This window comes from Podarcis liolepis (assembly GCF_965112155.1).
Source record: "Podarcis liolepis genome assembly, chromosome: 13".
NCBI classification, from domain to species: Eukaryota; Metazoa; Chordata; class Lepidosauria; order Squamata; family Lacertidae; genus Podarcis; species Podarcis liolepis.
Genome location: NC_139573.1, coordinates 10,083,592 through 10,101,610, shown reverse-complemented (window position 1 = coordinate 10,101,610; position 18,019 = coordinate 10,083,592). Strand labels below are relative to the sequence as shown.

General features: G+C 40.4%; 1 protein-coding gene across 1 annotated transcript; it reads left to right on the top strand.

The window, feature by feature from the left end:
• Nucleotides 1-6,215: 6,215 nt before the first annotated feature.
• Nucleotides 6,216-16,794, top strand: LOC310692477 (vomeronasal type-2 receptor 26-like; the record flags this gene model as incomplete). Its single annotated transcript, XM_083473423.1, has 6 exons — nucleotides 6,216-6,430; nucleotides 8,200-8,491; nucleotides 8,713-9,573; nucleotides 10,438-10,533; nucleotides 12,381-12,507; nucleotides 15,893-16,794. 6 exons carry the CDS (start codon nucleotides 6,216-6,218, stop codon nucleotides 16,792-16,794), a joined length of 2,493 nt encoding a protein of 830 aa, XP_083329549.1.
• Between the last annotated feature and the right edge of the window lie 1,225 nt (nucleotides 16,795-18,019).

The following is an 18,019-nucleotide window of genomic DNA, read 5'->3' as shown; positions in this document are numbered from 1 at the left end:
CTGGTCAGTTTTGGAGCAGAGCCTGCTCCCCTTCCATACATAAATCCTGAAACAAAGAAGCCCTGTGAGAGGCATCATCTTTGAAAGAAACTCAAAGCAAACTAAGGCATAGGGGGAATTAGGGGCATTGTAACCCAGTGACAACCTATGCATACCCTGAATTGACAGGAGCTATGAAAGGAAAAGCCTCAGGCCAGCAAAGGAAAGCATTTGCCACCCTACAATCTCTGGTTGCCTTTTGATTTTGAAACTCTGCCTGACTCTGCTTTGCTTTGCGATTGTGCTAGCAGATTAATTGCTGCTTCACCAGAGGATGCAAGAATCCTCAGGTATCAATCCAGGTACGACTGTGGGAGAGAGAAAAACCAAAAGCTCCAGCAAAGGAGAGAAAACTGTGATAGGCTAGAATGTGGTTCTTCAAAAGATAGCAACTAGCAGGCTTCAAGTGAAAGGGAGCACTAATGAACAAGCATTAGAAGGGCTGGGAATCAAATCAAGGATTTGCTCCTCATATAAGGCCCTAAAGCAGACCTCCCCATCTCATACCTCTTTTAAATGTGGCAATATGTTTACTGCTGGTTGGTGTGATGTGTCTCTTGGCCAATGTGCCACAAATGTGCCTTGGTAGCCAGTCCTGTGGTGGAACAGCCATAATGTACAATTTGTCACAATACACGGTTTATTCAATGGGCTAGGTCAGATGAATTGGTGCTGGATTTCTATATATACATTTCATTATTTTTCTCAGATATGGACGGATGTTTCAGTTGCCCAGAAGATCAATATCCAAACAAGAAGAGAAATGGATGCATCCCCAAAGTTATGCATTTTCTGTCCTATAAAGAACCTTTAGGGATCACTTTAGCTTCAGTTTGTGTCTTGTGTTCTTTGATTACAGCTTTGGTGTTGGTTATTTTTATGCAGCACAAAGATACCCCCATAGTCATAGCCAACAACCGAGAGCTCACCTACACTCTCCTGGTCTCCCTCTTGCTCTGCTTCCTCTCCTCTTTGCTTTTCCTCGGCCAACCTGGGAAAGTGACTTGCCTTCTCCAACAACCTGCTTTTGGCATCATCTTCTCTGTAGCTGTTTCTTGTGTGTTGGCCAAGACCATCATTGTTTCTCTAGCATTCATAGCCACAAAGCCAGGATCTAAGATGAAGAAATGGGTGGGAAAGAGACTGGCCCATTCCATTGTCCTTTCAGGTTCCCTCATTCAAGTTGGTATCTGTACTCTGTGGCTGACAACGTCTCCCCCCTTCCCTGATCTAGACATGAATTCAGTAGCTGAAGAAACCATTGTGCAATGTAATGTTGGGTCTGTCACCATGTTCTATTGTGTCTTAGGCTACATGGGCTTCTTGGCCATTGCTAGTTTCATTGTGGCCTTCCTGGCCCGCAAGTTACCTGACAGTTTTAATGAAGCCCAGTTCATTACCTTCAGTATGTTAGCATTTTGCAGTGTTTGGGTCTCTTTTGTTCCCACCTACCTGAGCACAAGAGGGAAACACATGGTGGCTGTGGAGATCTTCTCCATCCTGGCCTCCAGTGCTGGATTACTGGGTTGTATCTTTTCCCCAAAATGCTACATCATTGTGCTGAGGCCTGAACTGAACTGCAGGGATCGATTAATACGAAGAAAGGATTAAGCCATCTCTCTGGTCTCATCATACCTTAATTGGTGTTGGAGAAGGCAGTTGGGAGAAAGTACATGCACACAACATTAGTTATAGACATTCGTATTAAAGTTGTCATTACATTTCACTACAATGTTTAAGCTGCATTTCAATTTCCCTGTTAGGATACAGTACCAAATGGATTGTTCAGATGTCTGACAGGTTCTATGAAGAAATATTGGTATTTAATGGATACTGAAATAGCTGAAATTTTATATGTCACACACATATTTTTGATTGTCATATAATGGACTCCCTTTTCTACTCAGGCCTTCATTGGACATTGGTAGCTGTGATGGCTTCCTTCATTACTGTATTTGAATTTCTCATTTTATCAGTTGAAAAAACAAACCTATTTGTGTATTATTACATGTGCTGTGGTTTCTTTCTCTTTCTTTATTCTGGGAGTGAATATGAGTGGGGATTTTTACTCAGTCCAGCGGTGTTCCTTTCCCCCCACCATGCTCTTCAACATCTGTATGGCAGCTTTGGGAGTGCTGATCTTGGAGTGAAGTCCTCATCAATATCCCGATGGAGCTAAGACTTCTTCTCCCTGACCTAAGAATTAGCTGCTTGATTGGTGTCTGGAGTCATTCATGGGCAAATTAGGGTCTGAGAATATAGCTAAACATAGAGGTGTGTGGAGTATGGCTCTTGGATATGGGTAGCAGGAAGGGACCTCTTCTAGATGGGTTGCCCTACCCTTGACACTACAGGTGCATCATCTGGTGCAAATATTCTGGCCTGTGATTTGAAACCTCTTGCCATCTTTGGAGGCTATAATTTTCTTTGAAACTCATCCTGTACCCACTTACTTGGAGGTAATCAATAAACACAAGGAGACATGCTTCTTAGTAGACATGCATACCATTGTACTGGGAGTTAACAGGCTCTGGTCATAAGCTGCTGCACAGCAAGAGCCCACATAAATCACACTGCATTCACATTTTGTTGAGTTGGTTATGTTAACACCCACCCATGCTGATTGTGTAGCAGTACTTGCAAGAAATATCTTCTATAGGGTTCAACTCAGATGAGCCAACCTTAGGAATGTACATCCTGGTTACCATGGGCAAATGAACAGCAAATTATGGAAATATCAAGAACTACTAGAGAACAAGACAGAATCATGGGAAGTCCACTGAAAGGTAGTGGGGAAAGAAAAACTTGAAAAGACTCCACAGATTTCTATTGTCTGGGGTTGAAACAACTCAGATATGATTCACAGCCCTGACTTCATTCATTGGTTGATAACACTGACAAAAGCAACCAAGGATGCTCATATCTAAAAAAAAGAATACAGAAAATTGTAACTTAATATGTCATTGTTTTCCTTCTAGGAGATATTGAGTATTATTTTTAAAAAATTCATAGTCTGGGGCCCTTGTATGGGGTTCACTCACCATTGAACTTTTCACTCATTTTCCCCTGTCTGAGTCCTTCAGGGACCAGAGCCAGCTTGTTATTCCATCTGGAAAAAAGTGAAGTTATCAATACACTTCTCTTCAAAGTTTAAGCTGCATTTCAGTTTCCCTTTTAGGGTACATAACCAAATACTTTCTTCAGTTGTCTGACATGTTGATGTGTTCCATGATGAAATATTGATCTTTAAGGGATATTGAAAAAAAGCTTAATTTTCTCAACATCACATAAATATTTTTTTTTATGTGATGTAATGGACTCTGTTTTCCACTCAGGCCTTCATTGGATATTGATAACTGTGATTGGTCCCGTAATTTCTGTATCAGAATTTCTCATTTTATTAGTTGGGGGGGGGAATCTATTTGTGTTTTATTACATGTGCTGTGGATTCTTTCTGTTTCTTTACTCTGGAAGTTTTTTCAACAAAGAGATGTTGTGGTTGGAGAAAACTGTCAGTATAATTTATCTCAGTTTCTTGCTCTTTTGAACTTTAATCCATCTTTTATTTCCAAAGCAAATTGCTATATATTCATTTTTTAAAAACAAACAAACAACCCAAGAACCCCTCATGATTATTTCTGTACCATTTCTCGTGATATACAGGTTTCTCTATCCAATATTTCCTAATAGAATGCATTTTCATGTTATTTCTATAAATATATGCATTGGTTGCATATTTCCCCCAAAATGATTTATTGGAGAGTTGTGCCACAAAGTTCAAAGAAGTTCCAATTTTCAATGATAGCTGTGTTTTTGCTTGCATAATGTGTCAAGAAAAGAGAATGTTAGTTTCTTCTTACAATGCAAAGAGAATCAAATTTCAAACAGCATGTCATGATTCCTTTTAATTAAGAAAATTTTAGTGTAACCCTAATTGGAAAGGAGAACCAGAACCATTTACTTGGGGTTATTTTCAGTTCATTGAGACTTTATGATTTGGGGAAGATATTTGAGAGTATTTGACTTATCACAAAAATCTTAGCCCTTTTCCTTATTGACTCATAAGAGCTAGCCTCCTCTTATGTGTTTCATTTATCTATCTATTTATCTATCTATCTGTATTAAACATTCAACACATATTGACACAACAATTTACCATGTTACAATTTATGCATGTACACTACATGGGAAAGAAGAAAAATATGACAACAAATAGAGAAGAAGAAAAAAGAAAATGAAGAAGATAAGAAAGAATAAAATAAACTTCAGATTGTTCTCAAAAAACTGAATCTCATTTGTTATTTTTTTACACGGTATTATGTTAGTATAATTTGTTTCCTTAATTTCCTTCAGAGAAAAATCCTTTGTTTATTATCTATAAATTACAAGAATCATTCAAGGTCTGACAGGAGATTTTTGCTACCACAGTAGTTTTTCAAATATTCTTTAAAATACTATCCATTCTTTATTCACCCTCTACTCCGAGTACCCTCTAACTCCCCCCATCATTATTGCCAATTGGATGTATTCTGTCCTTTTTACCTGCCATTCTGACTTTGTAGGTGTAATTTCACTCTTCCAATTCATTGGGACCAGAATCCTGGCCGCATACTCTTGTGTGTTTCTGTCTGCCTGACAGTGAAGTTCCAAGGGGTCCTACATGTTTTCCTGTGGAAAGGGAATTGTACTTCCAGATGAATTGGAGTGGGGATTTCTGCTCAGTCCAGCAGTGTTCTATTCTGTCCACCATGCTCATCAACCTCTGTAGGGCAGCTTTGGGAGTGCTGATCTTTAGATTTGGAGTGAAGTCTCATCAATATCCTGATGGAGCCATGTCTTCCTCTCCCTGATGTAAGAATTCGCTGCTTGATGGGTGTCTGGTGTCATTAATGGTCAGATTAGGGTCTGAGAATAGAGCTAAACATAGAGGTGTGTGGAGTATGGCTCTTGGATATGGGTAGCAGGAAGGTGACCTCTTCTAAATGGGTTGCCCTACCCTGGACAGTACAGGTGTATCATCTGGTGCAGATATTCCGGACTGTGATTTGAAACCTTCTGCCATATTTGGAGGCTGCATTCTTCTATGAAATTCACCCTGTACCCACATACTTGGAGGTAATCAATAAACACAGAGACATACTTCTTAGTAGACATGCATACCATTGCACTGGAAGTTAACAGGCCCTGGTCGTTAGCTGTTGCAGAGCAAGACACCTGCCTAAATCACACCATGCATTCACAATTGGGGGAGCTGGTTATGTTAACACCCACCCATGCTGATTGTGTAGCAGTACTTGCAAGAAACATCTTCTATAGTGTTGAACTCAGATGAACAAACCTTAGGAAAGTACATCCTGGTTACCATGGGCAAATGAACAGCAAATTATGGAAATATCAAGAACTACTAGAGAACAAGACAGAATCAAGGGAAGTCCACTGAAAGGTAGTGGGGAAACCAAAACTTGAAAAGACTCCACAGATTTCTATTGTCTGGAGTTGAAACAACTCACATATGATTCACAGCCCTGACTTCATTCATTGGTTGATAACACCATTCATTGGTGAGATAACTGACAAAAGCAACCAAGGATGCTCATATCTAAAAAAAAAGAATACAGAAAAGTGTAACTTAATATGTCATTGTTTTCCTTCTGGGAGATATTGAGGATTACTTTTTAAAAATTCATAGTCTAGGGCCCTTGTCTGGGGTTCACTCACCATTGAACTTTTCACTCAGTTTCCCCTGTCTGAGTCCTTCAGGGACCAGAGCCAACTTGTTATTCCATCTGGAAAAAATAAATAAAAAAGTTAAATGTTTTTGAGCAAAAGTGCTGCTCAAAGTCCAAATTATAATGAAGTAATTATCTCCCTCTGCAATTATCTAGATCATAATAATTCCTAAGGACATCAGGAAACAGTCAACAACCCAGCATAGTAAGAGTATTAAATATGCTCCTGTGCCACTGAGATGTAGGAGTGTGGGGTACCGAGAGAGGGGGAGGTCATTATTGTCAACATTTGTTTTATGATTATAATGGAGTTTTGATCATTTAAGTTCATATTCAAAGCATTTGTGCACCTGATCGTGCTAAAAATAAGACTCACAGTGCATCCTCCAAGACTGTCAATTGTGTTTGGACAACTCTGCATCTTCCAAGAGAGATTTTGAAGCTACCATGATGAGGCTCCTGATGCTGCTGCTGCTGCTGCCTCACACAATGTGCAAAGGCAGGAGAATGAAGTGCCCTGCAGCTGATCCAATATCCGTGCCCCATGAATGGGGTCAAGCAGGGGACCTCTTCATTGGTGGAATTCTTACTCAGAGCACCTACGCTTTTAATGAAGTTTCATTCACGGTACATCCTTCTCAGGAGCTGTTTGACATTCCACAGTAAGCAAGAATATTCCCTCCACCTCTATTTATTCTGTGCTTCACTGAATCAGCAAAGAACAATAAAAAACAGCTTTGCATGTGAGGTTATATTTTCAAAGATATTATATTTAGAAATATTTATTTATTGATTGAATTTCTATTCTGCCCTATACCCGGAGGTGGTTCACAGATTAAAATCATGATATAAATCCACAATATATAGAATCAAAATAAAAGCAACAACCCAAAAACTGCCCCTCAAAAGAACCACATTTTAAAGGGGTATAGGATGTCAATCAAATCAAGCAAAGGGCTTGTTAAAAATGAACGTGTTTGCTAGTTGCCTAAAGGTGTATAATGGAGGCATCAAGTGAACTTCCCTGTGGAGATTATTTCTCAGACACAGAGCTACTGCAGATCTAAATAAAACCAACATATTGACAAAAGCATAGGGGACTCCTGAAACACCTTAAAGACTTAACAATACTTTATTCCATAAGCTTGTGTGGACCCCATGTTGTTCAGGAGATGAGTCTTCCTCACTAGCATAATTTCAGGCTTACAGGAATATACAGTAGTACCTTGGGTTAAGAACTTAATTCGTTCTGGAGGTCCATTCTTAACCTGAAACTGTTCTTAACCTGAGGTACCACTTTAGCTAATGGGGCCTCCCACTGCCACTGTGATTTCTGTTCCTATCCTGAAACAAAGTTCTTAATCCGAGGTACTATTTCTGGGTTAGTGAAGTCTGTAAACTGAAGCGTATGTAACCTGAAGCGTCTGTAACCCAAGGTACCACTGCAATCTGCCTAGAGCTCCAGTAGTCTGTTCTGTGTAGGACCACCTGCTCCAACACTCGGTACCTTTAGATGCCACCAAGAACTGCACCTTCCATCTTATGAATTATACTACATATGATTTTATTCTGTTCTTATGTCACAAGGATTATTTTGAATGACATTAACAGGTCTATATTGGAAAGCTGCCATTTGTACTTCTATTACCAATGGCATCTAGCTGATATGTGGCAGTTTCAATTACGGTAGTCCCTTAGTAACTGGAGAGCCAGATCAAAGCCAGTTCCGTTTGCATGGAAAGCTGGGACTGGACAAATCTGGAATATTCCATCAGCTCCAAATCAGATAATCAGGGGCAGAGAGGATGAATACTTGGATGCCCAGATTCTGGTGTCTTATAAATTTATTGTTTGGTTTAAATGTTAGTTTACATTCTAGCACAGGGTGAACTTGCGTCTGATCACCAAGTTGAATAAAAAAACAAACACAAAACACAATTGCAGATTTGTCCTAGGAGATGAAAAGGTTAATTGTAGCATACACATCTAAACAGAGTGAACAATACTCTATTCCATAAGCTTGTGTGGACCCCCATCATGTTCAGAATATGAGTATTCAAGAATAGTATAGTTCCAGGTTAATAGGAACACATATAGATATATAAATGCAGGGAGGCATGGTGCAGGAGTGTCATCAGAGGGAAAGGAAATGCCAAAAACTGCAGACAATGAAAATGAAATAATTAATGTAAGGGTGCCAAATTACTCATTAGACTGGGAAATAAGTTTATTCTGCTAGGATGCTTAGAGTTGAAAGTGCAGAGGAGAAAAAGCCAGAAACCAAGAAAAGAGCAGATGTGTCAAAGATACACAGCAGATTGCAAATAACACTGCTCTCCTGTAGTATAAAAAAGATCTGGGCTGAATATGTTTTATGAACAGGAATAGGGCATAACAGTCTAATGCATCAAAATATCTTCCCTATTGACAGTGTAATCACAAAGTTCTATCAGAACATCTTGGCCTTGGTTTTTACCATACAAGAGATCAATAACAATCCGAAGATCTTGCCTAATGTCACGCTTGGTTTCCACATCTATGACAGCTACTTCAATGGGAGAATGACCTATCGAACCACATTGGACCTTCTCTTCAAATGGCAAAGATTTGTCCCAAACTACAAATGTGACACTCAGAGAAACCTCATGGCTGTGATTGGGGGACTCACTTCTGACACATCTATCCACATGGCAGATATCTTAAGTCTCTACAGGATTCCACAGGTAGAATCGGTTCATAGGGGAATGTGAGGAAATTTCTTTTGTAATACTTTTATTCAGAAAGAAAAGAGAAATATTAGTGTGATATAGAAATAACCTGGAAATTTCATTATTTCCCCATAACTAGAAATCCAACCAGAATTTTTTTAAAATAAAAAAGTAATTCAAAGTTTGCCTACAAATTTCTTAAGGAAATGTTCTTCTATGTTATCATTTTCTTTTAGCTCACCTATGGCTCATTTGCTTCAGAGGAGAGTCAATCAATGCAGAAGTCTTTTTATACCATGGTCCAAAATGAAGACCTTCAATATGTAGGGATTATCCGGTTACTTCAGTACTTCAGATGGAAGTGGGTGGGGCTCTTTGTTGCCAAATATGACAGCGGAGAACATTTTTTGAAGATCCTGGAGCCATTGTTCTCCCAGAATGGAATCTGTTCAGCCTTCACAAAAAGAATCCCACTTCAAGTTGTTATAGAAGATCTGGAAAAAATATCTGGTGAAATTGAAGGTATTTATGAAGGTCTCAGAGATGAAAAGACCAGTACGGTTATCGTCTATGGAGATGATTTTACAATTGCATATGTGAAAGTAGCTATATTTATAATAAATAATAGCAATAAGCAAAACACATCATTTGGAAAGGTCTGGATCATGACAGCCCAGATAGATTTTGTATCATTTGGATTAATGAGAAACTGGGATTTTCAAGGGTTGCAAGGTGCCCTTTCCTTTACAATTCACTCAGAAGAACTTCTAGAGTTCAACCAATTCCTTAAGAATATCCAAACACACAGGACCAAAGCAGATGGCTTTTGGAAGGACTTCTGGGAGCAGGCATTTGACTGTCTCTATCCTGATCCAGGTATGCCTGTCAAGGAAGATGGAACGTGTACTGGAGAGGAGAGGCTGGAAAGTCTCCCTGCAGGTGTTTTTGAAATGCACATGTCTGGGCAGAGCTACAGTATCTATAATGCTGTCTATGCTGTAGCTCACACTTTGCGTGCCATTTCCTCATCCAGATCCCCACACACAGCAGTGACCGTTGGTTACAGTGTTGGATTTCCATCTCTGCAGCCTTGGCAGGTAATGTTACAGAGCCAAATAGTCTCATGTCAATGAACTGATTAACAGGAGTAGAACAGGAAGTTCCCTTTTACAAAGTTAGGCCTCTCATAAATCTGTTTTATCATTGTGTTCACTGTCTGTGTTGGGATCTCCAGATTTTGAGACAAGGTGAGATTCCCATTGCCATCGGAAGTTTCTGGGGATTGAATCTGGGCCCTTTCAATGCAAGGAGCTGCTCAACCAGGGAGCTGCTACCCTCTTCTCATGTGTTAAAAAAAGAGCTGGCAAAGTATTCTGCATGTTAGTCATGGCAGACCCTCCAAGTGTCCCTATTTTCCAGGGATGTCCCTGATTTAGAGAAGCTGTTCCTGTTTCTGATTTGATCCTAGAATGTCTCGCTTTTCCTTAGCATATCCCTATTTTCATTGGGGAAATGTTGGAGGGTATGGAATTATTCAATCCCCAAGCCATCTGAAGTTAATCCTGTGTAGAGAAGCTTTTTAAATGTTTAATAATTCATTATGTTTCTATATATGTTGGAAACAGTCAGGAGTGCTAAATAGTAAATTTATCATCATGGAATGGCATTTCCCTATATTCATTGGAGAAGTGTTTGAGGGTATGTCGTGGTTACAGTCTTGATGGTTTATATTTCATCTTGTAACATTTCATCTTGTAACTTGTCCTTGGAATCTGTTTCAGTTGGGAACCTCAAATAAACTGAGTCTTCTCTTTTAAAAACAACAACAGATCAACTCATTTCTTCAAGGTGTTTCATTTAACAACTCAGCTGGAGAAACGGTATCATTTAATGATAAAAGGGAAATGAAAGGAGGATTTGACATCATGAATCTGGTCACATTCCCAAACACGTCTTTCCAGAGAGTGAAAGTTGGATGGGTGGATCTCAGTGATAGAGGAGATAAAGAGTTTATCATCAATGAGGACAAAATTCTATGGCACCAAAGTTTTAACCAGGTAGAGAATGTGGGAACCTCTTTGCAAAAACAAGGAATACTTTCTGCCATTTCCTGTTCTGTCTAATATTGCTTTGCATAAAGGATACAAATATTGGAGATCAGGAAGAAGGGCTTCCATTTATTTTTTTGCTGAATATTGAAGACTGATTTTGACCCTTCTATGACGTTTTTTGTTTCTATGATTGATGTAGATGATATTTCAAGTGCTTCATCTTTCTCAGATACATTGATGGACTTCCTGGCTGGCTATGGTGAATTGGCTAGTATTTAAATGTATCTAATAGGACGTGCCATTGGCTTATGGATAAAAAAGATTTTCTGAATCAATTTCAATTGCATTTTAGACTCTGTTTTGACATGGAAACTTGGGTGGTCATTATGTGTGATTATCTGTTTTGGGAAAGAGATTGAGGAGCATGTCCATGTTAATTCTCTGTGATCTCATCAGCTAGTGAGGATCAACCATGACATCCTTCAGAATGCCCTCCTTAGATGGTTGTTTTCAGAGGGTGGTTTTGAGGAGTGTGGTTCTGCCCCATGGAGCTTCTTGTTTGGTGTTCTGCAGGCTATTTTTTTCTTTATCATGTTGTTGAGGATGTTTCACCCCTCCCATTGCAAGAATCTGCTGACAATGTTTCAGAAAGGAGGGGGCGGATTTAGCTCATTACTTCTTCCACTCCAGCCAGACTTCAAAGGGAGTCTGAGTGTTATCTGTGTATAGATAAGGTCGCTGCTCAAGCAGCTGTAACACTAATGCAGTCCAGCGTCTCCGATTAGTCTTTAGTTAGTTTACTCAGTAGCTGTAGAGAATAAAAGAAGTTATACTTCAGAGCTGTCGTTCGTGTGGTTCATGCTCTGCTGTGCTCCACTGACTTGGGCCAGGCGAGCTGTGAAAGGTCTCTGAGACTGCTTTCCCAGCTCGCCTGGCCCAGTCGGGGCTGAAGAGGTTGAGCCCAGTCATTGGCACTGGCTCAAAGGCGAAGCTGACAGTTGTTTTACATTTATATGAACCTGCTCATTCATCCAGAGATTTGGAGTGCATTGCCAGCAACATGCTGGGGACAAAAAGCTCTCCTTCAGCAGGTGCAGCAGGTGAGGTGCTGCATCGATGTCTTGTCTCTGGAATGGAGTGTATGAGAGCTAATAAACAGAAGCTAAATCCCAACAGGACTAAATCTCTATTAGTGCCATCCTAGACAAGAGAGATGGGAGGTTGCCTAGTCTGCTTGAGGCTTAAGTAGCCTTCTGTTGTGTACGATATGGGAACCTCAAAGTTAGGTTATTTTAATGTATTAAGGGTGGGAGGCTTTGATGATTCAGTGATGCTCACTGCAGCAAAATTGTGTCAGCACATAGCACCAATCCTGACCTGACTACACCAGATATGAATTACTTTCTGCGTTCAGTTCAAAGTGCATGATTTGGCAGAGGAGCCCAATATCTCCCCCATAAGAATTGTCTCAGACCCTGCAGTCATCTCTGACGCCCTTTTCTATGCACCCATTCCACAGGAGGTTCAAAGAGTGGGGCCATGATGCAAACCTGACATTCCAAATCCCTCTATTCCAACTTTGAAATCAATATCACATTGAAAGTACACTGAAAGGAAAGTTACCTTCACAAACAGGGCTGAAATTTAGCAAATATTGCTAAAATATTATGTGTTTTCTTTGAAAATTAAAAACCCCAAAACAAATGAACAGAAAAGGTCCTTTAAGCCACAAAAAAATACAATGTATAGGTGCATAAATAATGCTAATACCCGTTGCTGAAGCATAATGTGACTCCGTGGGTGACAAATATGAAAGCTCTTTCACCCTGAACTCCCCTCACATTTTTGCACAGGTGCTTCCCTTTTCTTTGTGCAATGAACCCTGCCACTCTGGTTATCAGAAGAAAAGGAAGGAAGGGGAAAAGTTTTGTTGCTATGATTGTGCTCCATGCCCAGCAGGGAAGATTTCAAACCAGACAGGTAGGTAAAACTTTTGCATCCTGATGACCAAACAAAGAGACTGACACACAGGCTGGGCTTGAGATGGGTCAATTAATTCAGGGAACACAACAAGATCAGCACAGGGTAAAAGCTAAAGGTAAAGGACCCCTGGCAGTTAAGTCCAGTTGCGAATGACTCTGGGGTTGTGGCACTCATCTTGCTTTATAATGCTGTTTACCTTTCCGCCAGAGTGGTATTAGCGATTAAAGGGGAAAATAACTTAAACTACAAGAGTAGCCATTGAGTGACACACCCCTGCCTGTCCAAAATTGAGGCCACACCTTAGAGGAGAGAGGGACAATGGATGATGTGGCCCAATTCTGAATGAATGCATACCAAAAAGAACCTGCTCCAAGTTGAAATACTGGTGCGAGATCTTGGCGGCAAGCCAAAATTGAAAATTCAAAAGGGAGAAGAATGAGCATCAGTAAAGAAGTATCCCTGATGGAGAGCCTCTAAAGCACAGGAATCTGTGAAGAGGTTGTACAGAGCAGAACTCCACCGTGGGATACTGAGAAAAACAGATGGTTGAACCCTTGCCTCTCTGGTCAGTTGTGGAGCAACATAGCTGAGGGCAATGTCCTGCACCAAATGTGAATCCTGAAACTAAAAAAGCCTGATGAGAAGCATCATTTTCAGAGGAAGCTACCATTTCACTGATCCTGGTGCAGAAGTAAAAACAACAACAACAACAACAACAACAACAACAACAACAACAACAACAACAACAACAGCAGCAGCAGCAGCAGCAGCAGCAGCACAGTAAGTGCTGTAGCATGAAGCTATGCGGTTTCATAGGATCTTATGCACAAAGCTTCCCATTGATGACAGAGACCCTTGAGTAGGTCAGGAAAAATGGACAGCCTGCATTTTGGGGAAATAGGAGCCTCCCTGGCCAAGTCCTCTAGCATCCTGTGAATCCTGAAATCCGAAGGTGAATCAAGAAAACCCTTGGATCTGGCCAAAAAGGAAATGCCTGACTCTTTTACACATATGGTGTTCACAAAGAGGCTCCTATTCTTGCAGAAAAGACAAATCTCCAGCAGGTAATCCACTGGAATGGGCCAAGAGTGTAGGTAACCCCATGAAACCTCTGGCTAAGTCCTGGCACTGGACAACTGGCAGCAGAAGCAGTCCTTCTGGTTCCGAGATAAAGCATCAGCAACACTGTTGTCAATGCCTGAAGTGTGTCATGCTATTAAAGGAATATCAGAGGCACTGACCCACAAGAAACATGGCTTGTGAAAATTATTAACCACCTGCCTGTGTTTATCACACCAAAATGAGACCTACATTGGCTCCCAGTACATTTCCAAGCATAAGTCAAAGTGTTGGTGCTGACGTGTAAAGCCCTAAATGGCCCTGGCCCTGTATGCCTGAAGGACATCTCCACCCTCATCGTTCAGCCACAACACTGAAGTCCAGCTCCTAGAGCCTTCTGGAGGTTCCCTCACTGTGAGAAATTAGATTGCAGGGAACCAGGCAGAGGGCATTCTTGGTAGTGGCACCGACTCCGTGGAACAGCTGTCAAGCAGATGAGTAACTATATAACCTTTAGAAGACATCTGAAGACAGCCCTGTATTTAAGAATTAATCTTTTATCATGTTTTTATATTTGTTGGGAACTGCCCAAATTGGCTAGGCATGGTACAAAATTATAGTAGTAGTAGTCGTAGTAGTCTAGACTGTGACCAGGAAGTGGGTATGGGATACTGCACCAGCTGTCACCAATACAGACACCAAAATCCTAATATCATGATTCATCTGAGCAAATCTGAAGCCCATCCTCAAGGAGGCGGTTGGCCCTCCAAAAAGACAGACCATTAAACTTCAGAAGGAAAGAAGACCAGACTGCCAACTCCACACACAACTCATGGGTTACATGGGAAAGGCAAATCTGGCAAATCTGCCTAAGATATGCATACCTAGTGATTCAACAAGAAAAATTCAAAAGGCCAGCAAGTTCTTATAGCGACATGCCTTCAAGGGGCTACTCACCAAACCAAAAAGGCAAGCACAACTCATGGGTGCCCACTTAACTTTCCCAGAGGTGTCTCCATCAACTACCAGAGGAGCCTCAGTTGTGGTTGTCACCAAAGCAAACCTCTGTCAGAATGGTCCTCAGTCACCATTACTGACACAAACACTGGGCCTTCTGTTGCTGCTGCTGCTGCCAGATAGGAAGGGGCCCAAGGCTCTGTGTATTGGGCTGGTCTCCTGCACAGGCACTGGGAATAGCCCTCGCCCCAGCCATGTTGTGGCCAAGTGTGCTCCTGCAAAAATGCAACCAATCCCTGGCTACTTTCTTCTTTTTTAAAAAAATAATATTTATTAATAGTTTCCGAGTTACAAAAAAAAGGAAAAAATAGGAAACAACACTACAATACATAAAAAAGAAGGGAAAAAGCAAAACATAAAAACCAATACAACAATACAGCAAAAAGATAAAAAAAAGAAAAGAAAAGACACAAATCCCATATTACATAACTTTAACTTCCATTTGCTTGTTTCATTGACCTCCTCACACCTCCCTTTTTGTATTCTAGTTTAATTAGCTATTTCAGCAAATTCTTTCCATCTTTCTCAATTTTTATTAAATAATTTATCTTAACAATTTAACCTATTAATTAACTCAACAAATCCTTTCCATCTTTTCCCCATATTCTGTTGTTCAAATTACCTTAATTTATTTAACCTTATCTTACCGTAAAATAACTTAGAGCTTGAAACTTAATACTCAATTATACATAACTCCTGATATCATTTCTACTAGAGCCATATAGTTTCATTCCAACATTTTCCCTAATATTCATTAATTTTAGGCTAATTCCCTAAATAAAGATTTTTCTTTATAAATTTTCTTCCAATCTTCATCCAACGTCTCTTCTTCCTGGTCTCGGGTCATGTCAGTCCTTACTGTCCATTGCATCTAGTCCATCAACCTGGTAATCTTATGTCCGAGGCCCTTAAGTCTCTTCCATGTCCCTTCTGCAGATCTTCAAATAAACAATCCCTGGCTACTTTCAATGTAAGGAGGACACCCTTCTACACCCAGGTAGGCTGCAGATGGAGGACCCCTCCAAAGAACTTCTGTTGGAGAAGAGGGCAGCTGGGTGCCTCTTATATAGGGCCCTAAATGCAGCCCTGCCTATCTCATGCCACTTTTAAATGCACCAGTATGTGCACTGCTGGTTCATGTGCTGTCCTTCATGGCTAACATGCCAAAAATCTGCCTCAGCACTCAGTACTGCTGGGAAATGATGGTGGAACAGCCATAATGTACAATTCACCACAAGACTTTTGTGTGCTAGGTCAGATGAGTTGGTGCTGGATCTCTACTAATGATTTTCTTTACATTTCTCAGATATGGACGCGTGTTTCAATTGCCCAGAAGGTCAGTATCCAAACAAGAAGAGAAATGGATGCATCCCCAAAGTTATACATTTTTTGTCCTATGAAGAACCTTTAGGGATCACTTTAGCCTCACTTAGTGTCTTATGTTCTTTGATTACTGCTTTGGTCTTGGCTATTTTTATCCAGCACAAAGATACCCCCATAGTCATAGCCAACAACCGAGATCTCACCTACACTCTCCTGGTCTCCCTTCTGCTCTGCTTCCTCTCCTCTTTGCTTTTCATCGGCCAACCTGGGAAAGTGACTTGCCTTCTCCAACAACCTGCTTTTGGCATCATCTTCTCTGTTGCTGTTTCTTGTGTGTTGGCCAAGACCATCATTGTTTTTCTAGCATTCATAGCCACAAAGCCAGGATCTAAGATGAAGAAATGGGTGGGAAAGAGACTGGCCCATTCTATTCTGCTTTTAGGTTCCCTCATTCAAGTGGGTATCTGTACTCTGTGGCTGACAACGTCTCCCCCCTTCCCTGATCTAGACATGTATTCAGTAGCTGAAGAAACCATTGTGCAATGTAATGTTGGGTCTGTCACCATGTTCTATTGTGTCTTAGGCTACATGGGCCTCTTGGCTCTCACCAGCTTCATTGTGGCCTTCCTGGCCCGCAAGTTACCTGACAGTTTTAATGAAGCCCAGTTCATCACCTTCAGTATGTTAGCATTTTGCAGTGTTTGGATCTCTTTTGTTCCAACCTACCTGAGCACAAAAGGGAAACACATGGTGGCTGTGGAGATCTTCTCCATCTTGGCCTCCAGTGCTGGTTTACTGGGTTGTATCTTTTCCCCAAAATGCTACATCATTGTCCTGAGGCCTGAACTGAACAGCAGGGATCAATTAATACGAAGAAAGGATTAAGCCGTCTGTCTCCACTCATCATAGGATTTTTCAAAAAAAATCTTTGAGATGTTTTACAATCAATAAATTGTATATATTTTATGAAATCAATAAACAAGTGCCCTAACGTCTCTTGGATAAAGTAGCTGGGCGGAGATACATTCATATAATATTAGTCATAGTTATTCAATTTCAAATTATTACAAACCCTGTCCAGATATTTTCCCTTGCATTTTAGTTTCCCTATTAGTCTTATCACCACATGCTTGCTTCAGGTGTCTCCCAAGAGGGCCTGCTCCATGACTGAATCTTGGTATTGAAATGCTGCAGATCAGGCTGAATTCCTCTAAATTGCATGTATATTGTTGATTGCAATATGATAGTCGCCCCTTTCCATTCAGGTATTCATTAAGTGTTAGTACTTGATCTCGTTTCCTATGCGGTTTTATGAGTTGATTTTTTAAAAAAAGAAAATATGATTGTGTTTTGTTACATGTGCTATGGTTTGAAATGTTCTGTTTCTCCACCCTGGAAGTGTCTTTGCAATAAATAGTAGTTGTGCGTGGTTGAATCTGTGAGATTCACTTCCATTTTTTTCAAGTTCAGAGTTTGGGGTTCTGCCTGAGAATGTCACTGAAGGCTTTTGTGGGTGCCACATCAGCTGTGGTATCCTGGTGAGCCACCCACACATTATACTGTGGAGAAACTCTCAAAACATTGGGTATAAAATTATTAACTGACTGAGGTGTCAGCTTGGATAAAATATTGGGGTGGGGAAGGTAAGCCCTGCCCCACATAATCACATGGCACAGCACACACAGAGCTTCTGAATGAAATGCCCATCAACTGAGGGGGCGGCCCAAACAACAAAATTTTATTGTAGGTGGGGGGGGGCCTGAAGGGACCTTGGCCTCTATTTTAACAGATTAGATGGATAGATGGATAGATAGATAGATAGATGATAGATAGATGATAGATAGATAGATGATAAATAGATAGATGATAGATAGATATAGATAGATAGATGATAGATGATAGATGATAGATGATAGATAGATAGATAGATAGATAGATAGATAGATAGATAGATGATAGATAGATAGATAGATAGATAGATAGATAGATAGATAGATGATAGATAGATGATAATGATAGATAAGAAAGAACATATTTCTTGCTTTTAGACTATGTAATCATTTGGGGATTTAGCATTTCTTTCTGTCCTCTGGCAGTGCTTTAGGGTACC